Genomic DNA, 24,709 nt, shown 5'->3' with positions numbered 1-24,709 from the left:
TTATCCCTCTTGGAATTATAAGTTCATATTTTCCTATATAATGAGAACTCACCTCTCCCTTAAGAGTTAATTAAGATGAACGCATATCAGCTCAGTTAGTAAAAGGGAGTGTTGATCCATATTGTATCATTTTGAGTGTGATAATATCATTATTTTTTATTGCACCATAGTCCAGCATTTCATCCTCTTCGTTACTCTCGTGTAGAAGGTTGATCATGATTTTGTACGTGATCATGGGAGACTGAGTCCATTAGTGACTCTAACAAGGAATAGGTAGGGAGTTGCATTTCAGAGCAATGATATGATTCACAGAGATGACCGAGCTCCCCTTTGGATAGAAAAAAGTTAGGAGGACCAAGGTGACCACCACCACAATCCTAACAATAATTCACTATTGTACCCTAATCTTTTATAATTCAAATATTAGGGAAAGAAGAGCCCCATTTAAAAGGCCTAGAATATGGTCACAATCTTGGTCTATTAGACTTAGATCTATCAAATTCCTATCTCTCCCTAATGTGATGGTAATTAAGAAAAATAGGTGGTTTTATTACATGTGATGGTGAAACCATAATTTTCACCCATCACGTTTTTGTGAACCAACACCTTAAACCTTAATTTTTGATTTATGTTCTCAGATCTAATTGTTTATACATTTTCAAATTCAAATTTACACACACAAGTTTTATATCCAATTATAATTACATAAATGTAGAGGTAAAATTCACACAAGCCCTAATTTATAATTCTAAATTGAAATTGTGGGTTGCCTAATTTAGATTCATTATTTAAGATCTGATTGTTTATGCAATTTAAAATTCAAGTTTGCACTCATAAATCTCATTTTCAATTGAATTACATAAACCTAGAGGCTAATTTCACAAAATCCTTAATTTATTATTCTAAAATTTACTTGTGGGTTGCATAATTTTTCAAATTTATTTTTAGATTTGATCTTTATGTTATGTTATGATATGTTATGAGGTGGTTATGGGGCATTTATCTTTCAAATTCACAAATTAAATTGCTTAATTAATTGGTTAATCAATCACTTTAACAAAATTTTGTATTGTTCAATCACAATCTTCAATTTGTGCATTCAAATTTCCCTCCATTGCGCATGAATTTTGTTACCATTAGCCCTACCTACAGTATTCCTATTATCGTCTATTTTTTCATAAAGCAAAAATTGAGGGTATACCACAATTTTTGTGCTCATTTGTGATTTCAATGCTCTCTGCACGCTTTACGAGATGTTTTATCATCGTGAGCACGTTTTTTCCCCTAATTCTCCTTTTTCACTTAAGTGTGAAATTTTGGTGCAAATCGGGCTTGTAAACCCAATTTACACCAAGTATGCCTTTGAGGTACAAATTGCGTTTACAAACCCGATTTACACCTCATTTGACTGTTTTGCCCCTTTAGGTGCAATCGGGTTTGTAAACCCGATTTACACCTTGTAGGTGCAAATTAGGCTTACAAATCTGATTTGCACTTTATTTATTTCACTTGAGTTATTAAATACCCATTTCAAGATCTCATTTAGGAGTCTATCTCTCTTGGTTTTAAATATTTTATCCTTCATTCTCTTACCCTCAATTTAAATTTAGAATTGCTTGGAGGGCATGGAGGAAGATTTACCACAACAAGTAGTCATGTTTTTCTCAGGTGAGTTTTTCCTCATTTTAGGGTTTTTGAAACCCTTTTTTATTTTGAATTATTTTTCATATCGTATGTTTTGCATTCTTTATCCATTGTGTGTCATTAGAGTTTAAAGAACCCAAATGACATCACGTTCATGATGTTGTTCGGGTCAACAGACCCTACTAACATTTTGAGTTTCCTTCTCAGTGATATAATTTTACGAAGTGGTATGGGCGGGATTGTAAACCCGCCAAACACCAGGTTACATCATCGTGTTGGATGGTTTACCACCCAGAACCACACTGATATGATATGCTTTGCACTATATTACTCTTTGTATGGTGTTTGGCGGGGCCATAGGTTCACCACGCACCACACATTATGGTGTGTGACAGGTTTGCAACCCCGTCACCCACCATTTCTTATTCACTTCTTTTGCCAAATCATTGTGGTGTTAGGCTAGGTCGTAGGCCCACCACACATCACGTTATAGTGTGTGGCGGGTCTGCGATCCTGACCACCACCATCCTTCTTTTCTTTTTGCTTTGCATTAACATTGTGGTGTTAGACGGGGTTGTAGGCCTGCCACGCACCAGACCCCGCCAACCACCACTATTTTCATTCACTGTATCTATCATAAGTCATACATGTATGGTGCTTGGTAGGGTTATAGGCCCATCATATACCATATATGGTGTATGGCAGGTCTATAACCCTAAAAGAACCAATTCCCTTCCATGTTTTTCTTGGTGAGAAGCAGAGTTTTAAACCCACCCTCAACCAAAATGTTGTCTTTCTCCTAGGTGTGGGGCAGTGCTAGAAACCTGCCCTACACCATTTTGAGTTATTAACTAAGGTGTTTGGTGGGTTTATAAGCCCGCCCAACACCTCCTTTGTATTTAAAATTTTTTCAATTGTAATTCAGGTTTCTAAACCCAAATTACACCTGAGTTTGTTCTTCCCAAGTGCAATTCGGGTTTAGAAACCCGAATTACACCTTTGATCCACACTTTCTTTGTAAGTAAAATTTTCAAGCATATAAACTTGAAATTCACTTATCACACACACGAAAATTGAGATTTTATATCCAATTTACCCTAGAGATCAAGTTATCAAAGAGGGTTTTGGAAACCCTAAAGGCCTAAATTGTATCATTTTTTGAAGATTGTTTAGTTCAGATGAACAAAATGGTTGATGAATTGTATCATTATAATACTGATGATTTTCCTTTTCTCAGTGTTATTATCATATCAATGATAGAAGCTTCTCCAAGCAAGAGGTTGATGAAGTTCAAAAAAAAAGACCCCCATCTGGTCTTTTCGCCTTCTTTAGTCACCTCCACTATTGATCATATAAGAGATACAGAAATAGGTCATGTTGACCTATTCGAGTTTCTAAAGAGGTTTGAGCAACCTTCTTCCTGCCATCAAATAGAATCTATCATCAACAGTAGTATCCACTTGGTAGCGGCTTTCCCCATGTCTTCTCAAGACCCTGAGTTTGTAATGGCAGTTGCAAATCATTTTGATCCAGTTAATAGAAGTGTGAAGGATGAAGCCCAAAAGAAATTGATTGGGATTGATGAAGAATTCTTTGATTCTATCTTCAAGTATCCCAGTATTGATTAGTATTCTGAAATCACAATACAATCATCTATAGCCAACTTTGATAGAAAACCTGATAAGTGCAGAAAGAACATGAATGATAATTGCTTAAAGACCCGAAGACCTACCATTGCAAGATGGCCAAAAAAAATTCCAAGATGTGACTTCATTGAAGAGGTCAATGATTTGATAACTCTTTTGAATAGGGTGAAGGGCCTTCCCACCTCCAACACCTACTACAAATGGATGTATCAATATATCCATGTGATTAGGCAAAATAAAGAGAAGGTATTCTGGGGAAAACAAATTAGTGATGTTATTTGTGAGTAGTTGTCCAAGGAACCTACCACACTCAAGTTTTACATGACCTCATACTTGGTGTATGTTGCGGCTTCAATGAGACATTTTCTTGCATTGTCTACAAATGGTGACAACAAATAGATTGAGCTACATATACTATTCCTAGTTGGTTCTTTAGAATAGTCATATTCATTTTTGGAGAGAAAATGATGCATTCTTTGTTGGCAACAAGGCAAAAAACTGAGAGGGGGGGTGAATCAAGTTTCTCAAAACTTTACCTTAACTCAAACACAATTTTAGATCTAATAATTAACAATGAAAGCATAAATTAACACCACATAAAACACCAAGATTTTGACGTCGAAAAATTGGTCAAGGAAAAACCACGGTGGAAACCTACCCACAATATGATGATACCTTGTTAGAAGTCTATGAAATATTACAATGGGGAATGCACATGCATTCAGGCACACTGCGTAGAGCTCACTACTCAAAAATAACAAAGGCCTACAACCCAAGGAAGGCTCATTGTCTTACAAACATATTCAAATTACATCTGGAAGATCATGAACGGGTAGAATAAAATGTCCTCATGTGTGGTTATAGTTCTAGTTAAGAACATAACACATATTCTACTCTTTCACACTTATTTGCACTACTTCACTGCTTCTAAAAGATCAAAGCATTATTCATACACATCTACATCTCTCTCGTGAGTATTAAATTTATTTATACATATCATCAACCTATAATTCAAGGTCGGCTCAACACACATCACAAATTAAAAATATATACCCATACATACTAGAATATTACATGCAAACCAAAATAATGTCAACTAAGGCATAGTATGGACCTAAATCAACACCTCGAACATGAAACAACTCCAAGAACTATGCCACAAACATCGGCAACATGCTACAATCATCATGTCAGCCAAGAACATGAAGAACACCACCGAATCAAGGAAAATCATCAATAACACGCTCACTGATCAATCCAGACCATCAACAACAATAAGACATGATATAGACACATCCACAAGCATCATGAATTACCAAAGCAACATTCGCACCAACTCAAATTACTAGAATCATCATCATCATTATACCAAACTTCAAAAGTATAATTGCACTAACTGACAAACTGAAAGATTCACTTATGGACCTCCAAATCATGATCCATCTAGATTGTGGACATGCCAAAACATCCCAAACACTCTACCAACTCCATAAACCAATACATTGCAACGCGGAGCAATGCGGAGCAAAATCCAGAACACTAATCAACACGAAAAAATTAAAAACCAACAACAATACCAGATCTCATCTCCATGCAAACCATTGAAACTTTAATTGAATCAACTAGAGATAGTTATCTCAAAACCCTTTAATCTACAAAAACTCATCTACAATACATTGGCCAAACCAACTCACTTAATCTGACTGCAACACTAGAAGACATAGAGAAATATGTTGACATCAATGACAACAACACATTATAGAAAACTTCTCAACAATATCCAACAATCTCCCCCTTTGGAATTGATGGAAACATATGAATGTGAAAAATAATCAATGCAAAGAAAGAAAATAATCAACTCCCACTTAGATCATGCACATATTAATGTAGATAGGAATCTGGAAATCATCAAAGCAAATCAATATTAATCTAGCTCAATCACGAAAGCTCAAATGCAATGATCAATCCTAAAAACACTCAATAAAGACATGAAAACAAGACATCAATTCAAACACAAACCATTGCAAACTTGAATGTCTCCTTCATGTGGCTCCATTGTCCTTCTTTCTCCTTCAAATAGATTTGTTGTGGATCTCACCTACTAGTGCATGAGCATGATGTGAAAGCAAGTAGACAAGATGATAGCGCAAGAATACTCGAAGCGTGATTGATTCGACCAGGGATCAGGGGCCAGGGGATTCGAAAATGCGATCAATTGGGGATCTTTGATTGAAGAAATTCATCCAATTTATAGATAAATTGGAGAAAAGATCATATTAGCATGAAAGTGATTCGAATGGAAATTCAAATCAAGAATAGCAAAATTATGACATGTGTATGACAAATTGCTATGCAAGGATTTATGACAATTTATGACAATTTATGACAAATTGCTATGCAAGGATTTATGACAAGATTTTGAAATAGAAATAAACATTTAGGAATTTAGGAGAAATTAGAAAATTAAGTTGGAAATAATGACTTGGAAATTAGGAAATTGATGAAAATTAGGTAAATTAATTAATAATTTCTCATTCATTAATTAATTTACAAAAATAGGAGGAATTAATTAGCCAATTAAATAAACATTTAATTGTGACAAGAAGACTTAGGATAAATAAATAAATCATTTATCCTAAAGAGAAAATGGAGAGAAAATGACAAACAAGGTTAAATGAATAAATCATGAAACCCTAGAAGATGAATTAGAAATGCAAGGACGACAATTAGGTCTTGATGTAAGATTGATTTGATGTCAATTCGATCATGATTTTGAATTGATAAATGATCAATGCTGATAAATGATTTGATTGATAAACAATTGAGATTGGTTGACAAATTGACCAATATTGATAAAGACTAATTGAGATAGGTGCCAATTAACGAGGAACAATGACAAATTGATCCAAATTGACACAATTGAGAAGGACGATGATCAATGACAAATCGATCACAAAATGACAAGATTGGAAATGGCCACAATCGATGACAAATCGATCGCAAGATGACAGGATTGCAAACGACAACGATCAATGACAAATCGATCGCAAAATGACAAGATTGATAAGAGGACAACGATCGATGACAAATCAATCACAAATCGACAAGATTGACTAGAGGAAAAAACCCTAATTAGGATTGACGATGTCCAAAATGATGACAAATGAGCTTGCACATTGATGCGACAGGATAAGATTGACCAAAATCATGACTGAAGATTGTTATCGACAAGACCAAATTCGAAGGCGAGACAACTGAAGAATGCAGAAGAAGGACTCGATGCTTGCAAATGATAAAGACCAAGTAAGTGACATAGGAGAAATGTTAATGCGACGCAAAAACCCTAAAATAAGGCAATGCGCAAATGTTAAAGTACGATTCCGCAAGCGTTGACCATTTTTAGACGTCTACAATCTCAACATAGGTTTTTCACATAGCTCTCTCTCTCCCCCTTTGACATCATCGCACAATTCACTCTCCCTTTAGCCAAACTCTCCCCAAAACTGAACATCTAACTACTCCCCTTGGGTAGAAACCATCATTCATCAATCTGGATCATAAGATATCTCTGTGAAATCCACTAGACTGATGCAACTCAATGCATCTTAGTTCTCATCAGGAGGGGAAATCAACCCTAGCTTATCTTTCATCTACTCAAAAGTATCCTTAGGCAAAGGCTTCATGAAGATATCTGCAATTTTTTCTTTGGTAGATACATATTCCAATCTGACTTCCTTCTCATTCACCTTTTCTCTCAAGAAATGAAACTTGATTGATATATGCTTAGTCTTTGAATGCAACATCGGATTCTTAGAAATGTTGATACCACTAGAATTATCATAGTATATAATAGTAGGCTCATCATTAAAAACTCTGACATACTTCAGCATCTACTTCATCCAAATCACCTAAGTACAATTGCTAGCAGTAGCAATGTATTCTGCCTCTGCAATAGATAAAGAAATAGCATTCTGCTTCTTACTCATCCATGAAACCAACCTCAAAAAATGCACCACCACTAGTACTCTTTTGGTCATCAACATCACCTACCCAATCAGCATCTGTATAAGCACTAAAGATAAATTCATCATCTTTGGTATACCACAAGCCAAAATCAATTATCCCTTTCAAGTATCTAAAAATCCTTTTCACAACTACAACATGAGATTCCTTGGGATCAACTTGAAATATAGCAACAAGACATACAACATTTATAATATCCAGTCTATTCTAAGTCAAATATAGAAATCCACCAATCATAGATCTATATCTAGTCTGATTTGCCTTAGGGGATTCATCATCCTTAGTCAACTTACATCCAGTCACCATAGGGGTACTAACTGGCTTTGAGTCATCCAAACCAAACTTCTTCAACAACTCTTTCACATACTTGGACTGAGATATAAAAATGCCTTTATCCAACTGAGTAATTTGCAATCCCAAAAATAATTTCATCTCTCCAATCATAGACATTTCAAACTCATTCTACATATCATCAGCAAACTTCTTACACAAACTATCATCTCCACCAAAAATAATGTCATCAACAAATACCTCAATAATTAAAATGTTATCATGATCAATATTGAAGTACAAATTACTATCAGAAGTGCCTTTATTGAATCCAAGTTTTAGATAATACTTATCCAATCTAGTATACCATTCTCTTGGGGCTTGGTTCAATCCATACAGTGCTTTCTTCATTCTGCAAACCATATCTCCATGATCTATTAACTGAAATCCATCTGGTTGCTCATTATAAACTAATTCTTCCAACTCACCATTGAGAAAGGCTATCTTGACATCCATCTGATAAAATTTGAAATCTTTGTAAGCAACATAAGCAAGAAATAGTCTTACAGCTTCAATTCTTGCCACTAGAGAAAAAGTCTCCTCAAAGTCAATTCCTTCCATCTGATAGTATCCCTTACAAATAAGTCTTGCTTTGTTCCTAACAACTTCACCTTTTTCATCCAATTTGTTTCGAAAGACCCATTTAGTTCCAATTACATTTTTGTCCTTGGGTCTGGGAACAAGAATCCATGTATTGTTCTTTTCAATTTGGTTCAATTCTTCTTCCATTGCTTTAACCCAATTTTCATCTTTGCATGCTTCATCAACATCTTTAGGTTCAATATTCTTCAGCAATTCTTCTCCTATTCATCACACCTTTATTTTTATCTCCTATGATCTAATTCTCTAAATGATTTAACCTCACATACCTGGGAGTCTTAGGATTTTCTTGATTTTTAGACTCTTGAGTTCTTTCTTCTACACTAGCACTAGTCTCTCCTTGATTTTCTGGCTTTTTTGGGACAATCTAATTTAGATTCTAGGTCTACACTTGTTTTCCTTTATCAAAGCTATCAATTCAATCATCTGTATCATATTTGGAGCATTTGGACTGATACTCATTACCTTCATCAACTTTGACATTAGCACTTTCAACTATCTTTTCAATCTCTTATTATAACACATGTAGGCCTTGCTCTTAGTAGAATAACCAAGAAAAATTTCTTCATCACATCTAGCATCAAACTTCCCTAGATCTTCATCTCTTTTGATATAGAATTTACTTCCAAAAATTCTGAAATATCTAACTGTAGGAACATGACCAAACCATAATTCATAAGGATTCTTATCGGTATCACCTTTGATATGCTCCCAATTAAGTGTGTATACAATAGTACTCACAACTTCCCTCCAATAGATATGCAAAACATTTCCTTCAATCATCATGGTTCAAAAGCTTCTTAAATTGTTCTATTCTTCCTCTCCACAACACTATTATGTTGATGAGTTCTAGGTGCAGATAAATGTCTCTTCACTCCATGCTCTTCACAAAATGCATTGAACTCACCGAAAGTGAATTTACCACCTATGTTCGATCTCAGACACTTTAGCTTCAATCTTCTCTCGGTCTCAACCTTAACTTTGAAAATATTGAACTTCTCCAATGCTTCAGACTTCTCTCTTAATAAATCAGCCCACATCATCCTTGAATAGTCATCAATCAGTAGCATGAAATACCTCTCTCCCTGCAAGCTTCTCACTCTATAAGGACCACACAAATACGTATGCATAGTATCCCTCTACTCCAGCCAAGGCTCCCAAACTGAAGTTCACAATTGGAAATAAGAAAGGGAAATACCAAGGAGATCCATTGGCATCTAATGTTCATGAGACACAGAAGTCTAAAGTTCCAAATAAACAAGTGGAGGGTGAGCATCTTGATGAAGAAGCAATTGAGATTGATTATTTCGAAGAAGGGCAAGAAGAAGGTGACTAGGAACATGCTAAATTTGATGAAGAAGAATTTCCACAAGCACATAAGTCCTTACCCCAAGTGCCTCCTTCTTCATCTATGTTACAGGTTCCTCTTTCTACCTCTGAGTTAGAGCCCCCAGTGGTTACACATATTTCCCCTTCAAATGTCATACATGTATCTTCCACTAGTGCTAGTGATTCCACTCTAGATACACCTCATGACAATATTGAGAATGTTTTCTCATCTTTTCCTACATTGTCTAAAGTGTCTATCACCATGATGGATGATTTTTAAAAATTCATGAATGAGTCAGCTCCTAGATCCAATGAATCATCCCATGAAAATCCTTCCCATGATTGCCACAACGACATCACCTATATTGTAATCACCACTGTACAGGATTCTATCAGTCCCTCACATAATGTGGTAGCAGGTGAGAATGACGATCTGACTTTACCACCTTGGTTGTTTTCCAATGCGCCAAAGAGGAAGAAGTGGGAAGTTTCACCTGAAAATTTTGATTTTAGTCAACATGTTCTTGTCAAGCCCAAAACTACCAAGAAGGCTAAAACTCTATCAAGGGTTAAGGTTGACAATAATAAGAATAAGTAGACTAAGGTTGATGTTCCTCTTTCAGATGCAGTTATTGGTAAGGTATGTAGATGGCATTGCTTGCATATCATGAATTCATTATTTTCCTAGCAAAATGTTGTAAGATAGAGGAAGATCAAGCACCTGACAGATAACAACTCTTTCCATGGGTCCTACCCTGATTGGTAATAGCACCAGAACTTTAGAGGTTCTCTTTTCTTCATCATAAGCTTTTATTGTTATCTTCTTTCTTGGATCTATATCATTCTTAGAAAATCCCAATTGTATGAGCAGATTGTAAGTACAAATGTTCAACCCAGCACTTCCATCTATCAAAACATGTTTGACTCGGTGTTTATGGATCATGGCTTCAATGTGTGGATGGTTCAAGGAATTATCATCTTCTTCAAATAAGGATAGGTAGTGAGGTGAAGTTAGATGACCTACCATAGATTGAAACCGATCCAGATCTAAGTCTTTAGGGACATTGGTAGAAAGTAAAGCTTTGTCCAGAATCTATATATGAGCAGGAGAGATCTTAAGCAGTTCAAGAATAGAGATTTGAGTAGTAGTTCGTTTTAACTGTTCAACAGTGTTGTAGATAGAAGAAGATGGTGAAACCATCTGTTTAGATGGAGAAGGCGTAGCAGTGATAGTAGCTGGCTTTTTATTTAAATATGTCGGTAATTTTGATGATGTCGATGGATTTGATGATGATGTATGACTGGGAGATGAGGAACCAACTCCTTTGAGAGTAACTTTTCCTTCAGCATGAGTCACAATGTTTACTTCTCTTGGTTTGTTTCACTCTTCTTTAACTATGATTACATTGCAATGCTCTAATTGAGAGGGTTCAAGCATGTTTATGATGTGATTATCATTTGTATAAGTGTAATTTACCTTGGCACCTCCCTTGGATTTAGAGGAATCTCCTCGCTCATAAGTAGGAAATGGATCTTTGAAAGCTTTGTGATCAGAATTGGTTGTGTGATTTCCCACAATAATTTTGCCATTATTGATAAGGTCTTAAATCTCGTGTTTGAGTTTCATGCAGTTATTATTTGTGTGATTCTTGTTTCGGTGATATTCATAGTAATCATTTTCCCTCCACCATTTGGGTTTGACTTCAGGATCATATGGTTTAGAGTTTTCAGAAAATGTGATCAGTTTTTTTGCCAACAAAGTCTTAAGAGCTGACTCATAGGAGTAAAATCATGTTTAGACTTTGAAACCCAAGCCTTATCTTTAAACTACTCTTTCAATTTCTTAGGAGGGTTTTCCATAGCCTTTTCAGCAGCTTTGAGTGTCTGTGTACCACTAGTTAGATTAAATACTATTATTTTTGGTTTTAGTTTAATAGTATCAACTACTCCATCATTCACAACATTTCTATTATTGTCTTTGCCATATTTCCAAAAAAAAAATTATCTGTAGAACTAGAGCCATGTTGTGCTTCCTTATAAAGTGAGATCTCTCCTTTCCTCACAAGCACATCTTCTATTTTAAGAGCATTGTCTACCATCTTATTAAATGAAGGATATACTTGCATTTGAATATTATACTTTAACTCAGGAACCAGATTGTTGACAAAGATGTCCATCTTTTTAGAATCAGGAATGGGTCATGAATATCTAGAGAACATCTTTCTCTAACGTTGAAGGAAAGTGAAGAAAGGTTCTCCTGTTTTCTATTTTGTATTATAGAAATCAATCATAGTGACTGGATGGTGAATTTTATAGGAGTTTTGTTGGAGAAACAATTCAACCAGCTCCTCAAAATATTTAATTCCCTTTGGCATGTTTGAAAACCACTCCATATCTTATCCCCCTAGACTTCTTGGGAAGAGACGCATGAGATATGTTTGTTCATGCATAAATTCCATACATAGAGCACATAATTCGTGGACATGGTCTTGAGGATCTGAGTTACCATCATATTTGTCAAATTTAAGAATTTCCACTCTTGAAGGAAATGGAGGCATGTGAAGATTCTTGTCGAATGGAAACGGACAGATTGTGTCCATGGAATATTGCACAGAAGATTTATCCTTGTCTTTCATTTCTTTGATCCTAGTTTGTAGTGCTTTCAATTGTTTGGTTACCAATATTAATGGAGTATCTTCTTCTTTAGTGATAAGGCTTTCAATACTGTATTCAGCAGGAAGTATGGCTCCTTGTTTAGCCAATTCTAGAAAATATTCTTCTTTTTCCCAGGTCATGATAATTTTCATCATTTTTCTGAAATATTCATTGTTTTGACATTTAACTATAGTATCTTCCTCAGGTTCAGCAGGTTCAGAGTCAGTGCTAATATTATCTCGAGAACTACATTTAGAAGCCTCTTTTTCTTGTCTTTCCCTAAACATATTGGAAGATAAGGGTTGATCAAAAATTGGTTGACTTGAGGATGAAGGTTTGTCAAAGACTGGTTCTTCTTGAAAGAATGGATTAGTTTGTAATGAAAAAGATTATCCCTTACTTTTGTCAGAATTCCTAGAAGAGCTCGTGGTTCGAACAGGCATTTACAATTAATGTGACCGAGAGCTAGAAGTGATACAGATGTCAAGATCACATCAAAGCTAGATGTTTGTTTAAGGTGATGGTTGGATGAAGAGATTGAGACCAATTCTAGTTTCAAGAATGATCTATCCTCTATAAGACGTGATCTAAGTGGATCAAATTGATCAGATTGATGGATGATTGATTGAACTAGATAGGATATAATCGACAAAGTCGTGTAACACAATGACAGGGGTACACTATCAATATTGCTATGCTCAGGATGAAAAAGAACAGATATATGCTCATTGTGGACTAATTCGGAAAGTACAACAGATCTGAAAAGGCACACAAAAACATAGGTTTATGGACTAACAAAATCAAAGGCTTGTACGATAAAATATTATGAAATGGATGATAATTTAAGGACTTCCAGATGAAAAACTAGAAATATCATACGAGTTGCTGCCTTAATTTGTTAAAAAGTTTTATCAAATACATGTACTCATACGACATTATAGATATGGCTGACAATAATTCCCACTTAGTACAACAAACTGGCAAATATGAACCCCTAAGATTATGACTCGTACGACAGTTTAAGGTTAACCAAATGATAATTATCAGAGAGCAGGATGACAAACTAAAAGACTCGTACGACACAGGACTGGACAGGGATGAGTTTCTGATAAGAACAGAGTTTTAACCACTAAGATTTTTTGATGTTTTGATTATTATTTTTTTAGTTTTAGGGTTTCGGTTTCAGTTTCAAGGACAAAGACACAACAAACACGCAAGATGTAAAGTGACTTCAAGCACAGCACACTAATCCTAAGGAAGTTGGCTGAGAGAGAAAATATTTGCTTGCAAGCTTAGGTACACACCCAATAGCTAATCAGAATATGACCGTCGATTCTCACGCAATGGATTCTCAACGTCGTATTAGCTGACTCCAAATGCTAATGGGGGAACGATATGGAAAGTATCTTGGGAGAGTTACTATCTCTCTTGCACAAAGATTATCCCCCTTTCAAAGGTGAACCGGGTAGCTTCTATCTTAAAGTTCTTAATAAGGACTTCCATTCAAAATTACCCCTTGAAGTCACGCAAGCACGATTGAGGCCTATAGCCCGACAAGGTATCGAAACAAGATGTAGTCATGCAAGCGTGATTAAGACCGCGAGACCCTACAAAATGCCCGATATGAGAGATCTCAAAGAGAAAAATTAAATAACTCCATCCTCCGAGACTTTAATCCCAAGAGGCCTATTTATTATACTAAGTCATAATTCTTAGGTCTAGCTGTACTCACTTGGATCATTCTCACAGGGTCATTACTTTTTCCCACTGTGACAGACCCGCTAAAGGAACACAAATCTCAAAACTTGAAAAGCTTCAAGGGTCTAGATTTATGATCATATATATAGACAAGAGCATACTCTCCTACCTTTTAGACTCTTCTCAAACATGAAAAATAGATTTGTTCATTTACCACATCATAATTTAAGTGCCTAGAAAATAATTAAGAATACATAAAGTTTACTTGAATCTCCTCAGACAACCTGCAAAAACAACGAATCAATAGTCATATTGTTTTTGAGCGACAGGCATGTTCTTGGACAAACGTTCTACAAAAACTGGTTAGGGTGTAAAAAATATATCAGATAAACATAAGACAAATCAGGGTTAGCATTAATATCATCAAAATTCAATTAAAAAAAACCCTAAAAATCACACTTCCTTTTAATACGAGAAATCAAAAAATTGTAAGAGTGTTCTCACTGAGCCGTATGATAATACTCCATAGACCATATGATACATTACAGATTATCATACTACCCCTAACAAAAACTCATACAAGTTTTAGCAGAAATTGTACGGATGAAATCTAAAATAAAAAATAAAAAGAGTCTGCAACACCGAAAATTGTAATCTTCTGCCCCATAGTGGGTGCCAAAAATGTGTGTGTGAAAAGTGGTAATAATTTAAATTGTAAGACACAAACACTTCAATAAGCCATTGCATGCATGGTTAGACAGATATAATCAATGATTGTAAAAACCATAACAAATCGACCTATTGCCTCCAAAAAGATGCGAGTATAAACTTGCTCTCAGATTTATCCAAGCAATACCAGTGACTATACTACACCAAGATGGAGGATTTAATCTATATAAGTACAAAATTAAGCTAAATGGATGCAAGATTAAGAAAATTAAGCTAGATGGATACAAGCAATGATTATCAAGATATATGATTCTAATCAAGCTAACATGATTATGTTGGCATTTGCATGGAGATTGCATTAATGATATGTTATGTTATCATTGATTATTGAATCGATAATGGTATTGTTATTGTTGATATTGTCTGGTAACCGGTAGGAAGAGCTTTGTGGAAGATGTTGTAAACCAGTATGTAAGTATGTGAGTTGAACTGGTAAACCGGTGTATAAGGCTAAACCCTTTCTATGTTTTGTAACCGGTAAACCCTACCAGTTGTCTTTGTTAAACCCTAACCGATTAAGTTTTCTCAAATGGTAATGATGGTTTATTATCTGATGTTGAGCGGTAATGGTGAGTTTTTTTTATTTTTTTGTTTGTTTGACTGTCTCGGGAATGAGCAAAGTGGATTGCATCTAATACAAAGTGTGTGATGAGTTACAAGTCCAAAGAAGCGGTGATCTTGGAGTGGTTAGATATTTCTTGAAGAATGTGTACAGATTGTTATGTAAATCCAACGGTCACACTTGTACTGACTTGTTTGTAATCTCTATGAGAGAATTAGGTTTTTGTAGTGTTACCAACCTAATTGATTTGTATTTAAGGTTGATGAAGTTGTTTTGTAAAAGGTGTTGGAAGAAATCAATTGAGTGTGTGGTTGCCTAACTGGAGAATGAATCTGCAGTTTGATTAAAGGCAGATTGAAGCTTAAAAGGATCTGATCAAGCAAATGTAGTGTTATTCAGACAGATCAAGAAAAACCTGTTGTCTTCTAGCAACTACAACATAATTGAAATCCCCTAGCCGGGTAAGCTCTAACAAGCTTGGTTACTTCTTAAATCCTCTAACAAGGTGGTCCATTAGCTTGGATTCTCAAATCCTCTACCGAGGTTACTCCTAACAGGGTATTTGTTTTTTATCAAGGCATTTATAAAATCCCTTAACCGGGTGATTCCTAACAGGATCAGTTATTAATAGGACTTATTGTAAAATCTTTAACAGGCTTGGCTCCTAATAGGGTGAACTTCAGAAGAGTTTAGATAGCTATCTTGTGAGTCGCATCTCACCCTGGTTTTTACCTATTTGGGTTTTCTACGTATAAACACTTGTGTCATGTGGTGAATGTTTTTGTGGTTATGATCTTATTTGTTGATTTGATTAACTACTTAACTATTTTGATAAGGCATGATAACCAAAATCATTGAGAGATGAAGTATGTTGATGTTTACAACTTGAATGATGTTTATTGTTAAGTTGGTATAAAAGTTAACCAGTTGATGTTGAGTATTCTTATGAGTATTGATCTTGATGTTGATATTTTGTTGATAAGTTTACTTTGTGTGATTGAGATTGAGTTTGGGAAGTTTTTATTAGTTTTTTAGTTTATAGATTCACCCCCCCCCCTCTCAGTAATCTACCGGATACTTATTATTTCATCATACCATCAATTGGTATCAGAGTGACACATGTCCTCTTAAATCTAAAAGCCTAACAGCTTGAGGAAAAGATCTTGTAGATCATGATGAAGAAGGAAGATCCGAAGTTCAACAGAGAAAACTATAGGATATGGAGTGAAAGAATGAAGATTTACATCAAGAGTCTAGAAAGTCAGTATTGGGATCATGTAGAAACTAAGTATATTGCACCTGCTGGAACTCTGACTGATGATCAGAAGAAAGAACAGCAAGAAATTCATCAAGCACTGGAGGCTATTATCAGTTCCCTGTCTGATGTTGAATATGTAGATGTTCATGGTCTTGAAACTGCATATGAAGTATGGAAAAAACTTTAAGATATTTATAGCAATGATGAACATGTTAAGATTGCTAAAGAAGAGAGCCTAAGAGGAAAGTTTGATGACATGAGAATATCCAAAGGTGAGAATATCCAGCAGTATGGTCAAAGAATAAAAGAGATAGTTGGTGAAATAAAGAGTGCAGGAGGGAAAGTGGAAGATGCCACAGTGATCAGTAAGGTACTGAGAACCCTGCTATCGGTCTATGCTATCCGAGTTGCATCTATTCAGGCGCTGAAGTCCATTCACAAAGCTAAGGTAACTCTTGACTATATCACTACCAAGCTTACTGCTTTTGAATTAAACGGTTATGATGGTAGTATATAGAAATCAAAATCTGCATCCAGAGCTTTTGTCTCTAAACCATCTATGAGAAAAAGTAGAGATACTAGTCATGGCTATGAATCTAGATCCAGTAGAGATGTTGATGATGAGGACAACTTAGTGGAGCTTGAAGCATTGTTGGCAAAATGACTTCCTAGAGGCACTGAGAAATACAGAGGTAAACTACCTTTAAAATGTTTTGCATGCAACAAGATTGGTCATATAGTAGCTAATTGTCCTAATGGTGAAAATGAACACAAGAGAGACAAATTCAAGAAGTATAATGGTAAAGGCAAGAGAGATTGTCTTATAGTTGTTGACAGTGGTATCACTGATGAAGAATCTGATGATGATGCTAGTGAAGATATTGTGTTTGTAGCAATTAAGGAAGAGATATCAGACCAGAAGGCATTAGTATCCAGGATGGATAACTCTGATGATTGGATCATTGATAGTGGTTGCTCACATCATATGACCGTTTATCGGAGCAAATTTCTTTCCTTGAAGGAATTTGATGGCGGTGTTGTCAGATTTGGAAATGACTCACCCTATATGGTTAAACGTAAGGGAGTTATTTCTCTTAATGGGAAGAGCAGTACTGACAATGTCTATTGGGTTGAAGGTCTAAAGCACAATCTTTTGAGTGTGGCACAACTTAATGATAAAGGATACCCACTGGAGTTTAGAAATGGTATGTGCAAAATATTTGACAACAAAGGTGACTTGATTGCAACTGGGAAACAAACTAGAGGTAATATGTTTCATCTTAATCCTAAAGTTAGCAACTGTTTCATTGCAAAGATATATGATAGATGGCTTTGGCATAGGAGATTTTGTCATATAAACTTTGACAATATTGTCAAAGTGAGCAAGTCCAAGATAGTAAGAGGTCTGCCTCAGCTAGACAAACCAATTAATGCTCTTTGTAAAGAATGTCAATTAGGAAAGATGACTTCTTCAACTTTCAAGAGAAAGTCCTTCTCAGCAGAGCACTTGTTAGATTTGGTTCATACAAATATATGTGGACCAATAAGAACAAGAAGCATTCAAGGTGACAGATATTTCATGATATTCACTGATCATTGTTCAAGGATGATGTGGGTCACATTCTTGAAGGATAAGAATGAAGCTTTTGGTAAGTTCAAGGCATTCAGGGCCTTAGCTAAGAAAGAGAGTGGCAAAAAGATAAAATGTCTGAGAATAGACCAAGGCGGTGAATTTAGTTCTGAGGATTTCACTAAGTACTGTGATGAGAATGGTATCAAATAGTAGCTTTTTGCACCAAGGACACCACAACAGTATGGTATCGTAGAGAGGAACAATCAGTCAGTGGTTGAAACTGCTAGGACAATGTTGATACAAGGAGTTGTACTAAAAATTATTTGGAAAGAAGTTGTAAGTACAACTGTCTACACAATGAACTGAGTTCTGGTGAAAAGAGGTAAGGACAAGACCCCTTATGAATATTGGTATGGAAAATCACCTGATGTTAGCTATTTTAAGATATTTGGTAGCAAATTTTTTATTAAGAGAGGTAATTACATTAGCAAATTTGAAGCTAAGAGTGATGAAGGCATATTTCTTGGCTATTCCACCAAGAGTAAGGCCTACAAATGCTTCAACAACCAGACATAGAGAATTGTTGAGAGTGTTGATGTTCGAGTAGATGAATGTCCTAAAGTCTTAGAAGAAACTAGTTCAGAGAAAAAGGATGAAGATCCTTGCATTTTTCTTTTGGAACCTGAAACTGTTAAATCATAAACTGGTAAAGCAAATTCTAATGCACCTGTTCAACCGAAACAAATAAAGTCAAAAGAAGATGATAATGAAGAAGTTGAACCTCAAGATAATGATCATGTTATTCCTAGATCATGTGAGACTGAACTACAGTCCTAAACAGATTATTGAGGATAAGGATGTTGGAGTACTAACTAGAAGGAGAATAAGAGAGAACTCTTGCATGATCTCGACCATTGAACCAAGAAGTGCTAAACAGGAATTTGGTGATGATCATTGGGTTAAAGCTATGGAGGAGGAATTGGATCAAATTGAGAAGAAGAACACTTTGACCCTGGTACCCTAACCGATAAATAAGAATGTTATAGGTACTAAATGGGTATACAGAAACAAATTGAATGAAGATGGTGTTGTAGTTCTCAACAAGGCAAGATTAGTTTGCAAGGGTTATGCACAAGAAGAAGGAGAAGATTATGGCAAAACTTTTGCACCACTAGCAAGACTGGAAGGTGTTAGAACTTTACTTGCATTTGTAGCCCATAAGAAGTTCAAGGTATACCAGATGGATGTTAAGTCTGCATTTTTGAATGGGATATTGGAAGAAGAGGTATACATAGAGTAGCCTAATGGTTATGCTTTGACAGATGAGAAAGACATGGTATGCAAATTGCATAAAGCTTTGTATGGATTAAAGCAGGCACCCAAAGCATGGTATGAAAGGCTTCATACACATCTAATGAAGATAGGCTTTGCAAGAACCAGTAATGATAGTAACATTTATCTCAAGTCTGAAGGAGATGAAATAATGGTAAGTGAAGTATTTGTTGATGATATCATATTTGGAGGCAATGATGTCATGAGCAACAGTTTTGGTGATGAAATGAAAAATGATATTGAAATGTCTTTAGTAGGGGAAATAAAAAAATTCATAGGCTTGCAAATACACGAAATGAAAAATGGTATTTTCATTAAACAATCTAAGTATGTGAAAGAGGTTTTGAAGACTTTTGGCATGAGTGACTGTAAACCAGTTGGAACACCAATGGTTACAGGTTGTAAGTTGTCCAAGGAAGATGAATCTAAGTGTGTTGATGAAAAGGAATACAGGTCAATGATTGGCAAATTATACTATGTTGTTCATAGTAGATCGGATATAGCCCATGCGGTTGGTATAGTTGCAAGATTCCAGAAGAATCTTAAGGAAACACATCTAATAGAAACCAAAAGAATTTTTAGATATCTGAAAGGTACTGTTGACTATGGATTATGGTATCCATTTGGAGGAAACTTTGATTTGAAAGTATACACAGATGTTGATTGGGTAGGAAAAGTTGATAACCAAAAAAGTACTACCGGTTGAGCGTTTTTCTAGGAGGAAGGCTTGTTTCAAGGAGTAGTAAAAAGCAGAGTTGTACTTCACAATCTACTGTTGAAGCTGAGTATGTTGTAGCTTATATGAATTGCACACAGGCTATTTGGATGAGGCACATTTTGGAAAGTTTCAAGATGAAAATCTCAGAATTTATAAAGATTTTATGTGATAATACAAGTGCCATAAATATTTCTAAGAATCTTATTTCTTATGCACGAACCAAGCACATTGAATTGAAGTATCACTTTTTGAGGGAAAAAGTTCAAACTAAAGATGTTATCTTAGAGCAATTTGAAGAGTAATTAATTTCAAATGGGGCAATTTAATTTGTTTTTTACAAATGAATTTAATTGACTAATTTTTTATCAATTATCATGAGATCAATCGTTCAAAACAGAATTTTCGACAATTTCACGATCAATCTCCTAAGAGGGCAAACAATCAGGATTTTTCAATCTCTATCAAGCGCATTATCGAGACTTGATTTAATCTTTGAAACAATTGGCTATGAGCAATTAAATAAATATTTTATATTTATTTAATAATTATTCTTTTATTAAATAGTTAATTTGAAAAGATTAATTTATTTAATTCACTATTAATTAATATTTTATTAATTAATTCATTTATCATATTATTCTAATTAATTAAATATCTAATATTTAATTATTCTTTTAACCAAGTTAATTAAATATCTAATATTTAATTATCTTCCTCCAATCAATTAAATATCCAATATTTAATAGTTATTCTCCTATCCTATAGTCTCAAATATTAAATGATTTCTTAAATTATTTAATCCCTTTTCCAACTCACTCTCCATCTCCACTTCATCTTCCCTTTGCCAACTCATCCAACATGTGGCTAAGGATATTAATATTTCTTAAATATTAATTCATCATTTATCTTCAACTTCCAAAATTAATGAAAATTGTGTGCGTACACATATTTCTTAACCATTTCCTATATTCTCTCCAACACCCTCTACATCTTAGGAAGGACTTGAGTCCACTTGTCCTTTCATGCCTAAATTTTCTCCAACCATCCCTAGATTCTCTCAGTCAGCAACCCAGTCAAGGTGAGATGAGTGACACTTGTCTTCTCCTTCCCCCTTTCTCTCAACCTTCACTTTTTCTCACAGCCATCCAAATCTGCAGATCTGATCAGGATCGTTGATCTAAGCCACATCATCTAATCCTCTCAAGGTCTATAAAATCAAGAGCTTTAGTTGAGAGAGTTAATCTTCAAATTAGACTTCAAGAGACTTCAAGTGCATTTTGCAAGCTAATCGTATGCATCCGTGAGTTTTAGTTTTGAAGCAAATAGCAAATAGCATAATCATGTAGTATTTGCATATCATAGTATCAGTTAACTACAAGTTATCAGTCCACTCTTCATATGCCATCTTGGAAGCCATAAGTGCATTGTCTGAGAGCACACCATTTGCAACCAGGAACAGTAGAGTTAGGACACAATGAGACATAAATCATGAAGGTAAAATAATGTTTTATTTTAGTATGTATTTCATGTAGTTTCATTGGTTGAATTTGGATTTCCTGTATGCATTTCCATTTGTATTTTGTGAAACTAACTTATTGTAGGTAACATTCTGAGGATGAATTTCAAGCTCACACATTTTGGCGCCCACCGTGGGGCTCATAAACCTCGAATATACTTTTAAAAATCTCGTAAATAGTTAAATTAACGCATTTGTAATGCAGATTCACGCATGTGTGAATTTTGGTAGCGCTTTTGTTTTGCGGGTTAGTGCATTTGCCTTCTAGGTTAGCGCATTTGCAGCATAGGTTAGCTCATGAGCATTCTAGGTTAGCGTCTTTGTCTCAAAATCTGCACATATGCATTACAGGCTCGCGCATTTGTACCCTAGGTTAGCACATATGTCAAAGAAATCGCACTTTTGTATCCACAAAGCAGCGCTTTTGTAGTCTAGGTTAGCGCTTTTAATCTGCAGGTTAGTGCTTTTGAGCAAAAAGATAGCGCATATGTTAGATTAGCGCTTCTGTTTATAAAACTGACAAAATTTTCTTGCAGGTCCGAATGCCCAAGAAATCAAATTTTTCATATTACTAATATGCATGTGCAGGATGGCATTTAAGGCAAATTTTATGCATTTCATCATCTAGTTAATTAAAAGTCTTCATTTGGGAAGTAATATATCATATCTTGTTCATCTAGTTTAACTAAGAGGATGAATTGACAGCATGCAACTTGCATTTTTAGTATTTTCTTTAAAATAGTTGCACATAGACTTTTAAAAAGGCTAAAATGAACACCATGCTTGTTGGAGCAACATCTCCAAATAGGACTTAACCAATAATTGCTTTGAAAAGGTTAAAAAGAATGCTTGTATTATGTGTCTCGAAAGTGGTAGGTATATGCTCTCCCCTTAATTGGGTGACCAAAAATCCAAACCCACTCTTTTATGCTTTTTTTACTTTCCAGCAATTAAATCCTTTAGAGGGCCTACCTTCCTGAGCTTCCTTGAGGGGGCCAGTGAGAGGGGAATGACCTAAAGTGGAAATGGGCTAATACCGAGTCCTTCCAATCCACTATAAATAAATTGTGTTTGTGATGAAAGTCTCAAACAACATGTGCTGATAAGTTCATACCGACACTATGTTTCCACATAAACCCTATGGAGCGTAACCTTTATAGGTTGGGAACCTTCTGTATTTACAAAGCTGAAAGTGTCGCATGTATGGCCACATGACCAGAAGCCTTTACTAAAAACCACTTGTACTAGTTGTCAAAATCCTTCTAGTTGTTAGCGCAGGAGGTCGGACCTCTCAAGCGGCTCACATACATACGGTTCTTAGTAGAGATATAAAGTTTGCCATGGGGAGTTTTCATGGAAAATGGTGCTTGGCTTCCCTGAAGAAATGAGTTTCGAGGGTGGAGCCAGTGGGGTCAAGCATCTAAATATCCGCTTTGAATAGTGTAGCCTCAGGGGAAACCCCACATGAGATTCAACAATTATTGTCTCGGCCTGCCATAGGGATTGTACTTGCTTGTGCATTTTATTTATTAGACATTGTGTCTTCTATGTCTGTAACATGTTCCAAATGGTCAAAAATTGAAGAAAATTATCATCTACAAGTGAGCAAAATCCAACAAACTACTGAAAAAGTTTGACTGAAAAGGGGAATACAAAAGCTTTCCAACACTTGAAACGCCAGATCAAAATCAAAATATCAAAACATCAAATATCAAAATAATTCTTGAAGTAGGTTTGTCTCTAAACCATCACGTATTTTCAAACTAGCTCAAACAACTAGGTTACTAATCCAACAGGTTATACCCAAAAGGTTCTATAAACATCAACATTTAACAAGCTACCCATTCAACCATCTTAAGTGCAAAAAATCAACATCTTTGTCAAGTTTCTCATCAAGATAATCAAATCCTCTATCACGAAGCTTGATCAAATCTATACTAGGTTCCTAATCTTGGATATATCTTTCCTATTTTGAACCTAGGTATATTAAAACCAGAATCGCACCAACATTGGAATCAAACAAACTTGTGAATTGCCAAATGCTTATATAACTTTTAAGTATCACCTTAAGAAAAGAAAACATAGTTATAAAGCTACTCAGAAAAGGATAAGATTCTTGTATATCAATCGTAAGATCTTATTGAAACATAGGACATTCCTACACCATTTTTGTCACTACCTACGTGGCTGCGGTACAGAATTTGACGGTGAAACTCTACAAAGACGTGCTTTTCAATAAAGAGACGCTTTATCCCAACGAACAAACAATAGTGGTAAAATCAACAAGGCATATCTTCCTAAACCAATAATCACCTATTGACTTTGTTCTTTGAAACGTTCAACAACTTTTGAAATAATCACATGCCAGTTTGGACTAAAGCCCAACATGAACAACTTAGAAAACAACAACAAATGGAGGAAGAAGATACTCCTATATTCCACACTTTTGGATTTACCATTGTTGATGAAGAAGCAGTCAATAGCACCATTAGAGACCTTGAGCAAGGTTTCAAATTTGATAGGCTAATGGAAAAATTGTTAGCAAAACAAAAAGAAAAATATCTCTTGATGTTGGCAAAATCTGAAGCTAAACTACCACAAGATTTTAACATAGAAAGATTGAAACAAGATGTGGAGGCAAGTGACACCCAAAACATAGATGATCCAAATAAAGAGGACGTAAACAAAGAAAGTCATGAAGAAACAAGGAAAGAAAAGGATGACACAAGAAAAGAGCGTAGTGATAAGAGAACTCACGAAGAAACAAGGAGAAACTATGTGGATAATCCATTGTCAAACCTTACTCAACAAATACAAACTCTACAACAACAGATACAAGACATGCAAAATGGGACAAGCTCCAAGAAATATTCATTAGAAGATATATGCCCATATCCTTTTGATAAAAATCTGAATATGATACCATTTCCACAACATTGCGAGATTCCTAAATATGACAAATACGATGGAAAATCTGATCCTCAAGATCACATTAGGTAATTTTGTACTATGAGCATGGAATTTTCTCATGATGAAACTTACCTTATGCATCTTTTTCCTATGAGTTTAAATGGACAATCAATGGAGTAGTTTTCA

General features: G+C 35.2%; 1 protein-coding gene across 1 annotated transcript in view; it reads left to right on the top strand.

Annotated features, from left to right (window-relative positions):
- Positions 1 to 3,149: 3,149 nt before the first annotated feature.
- The window catches only part of LOC131040178 (uncharacterized), a 44,277-nt gene continuing 22,717 nt past the window's right edge, over positions 3,150 to 24,709 (top strand). Inside the window, exon 1 of the mRNA XM_059214590.1 lies at positions 3,150 to 3,253. Within this exon, the coding sequence (XP_059070573.1) occupies positions 3,150 to 3,253 (104 nt within the window). The remainder of the gene's footprint in view (positions 3,254 to 24,709) is intronic.

The sequence above is a fragment of the Cryptomeria japonica genome, chromosome 11 (genome assembly GCF_030272615.1).
Source record: "Cryptomeria japonica chromosome 11, Sugi_1.0, whole genome shotgun sequence".
In the NCBI taxonomy this organism is placed as follows: domain Eukaryota; kingdom Viridiplantae; phylum Streptophyta; class Pinopsida; order Cupressales; family Cupressaceae; genus Cryptomeria; species Cryptomeria japonica.
Note: the sequence above shows the minus strand (reverse complement) of the source record. Positions and strands in the feature narration are given on the sequence as shown.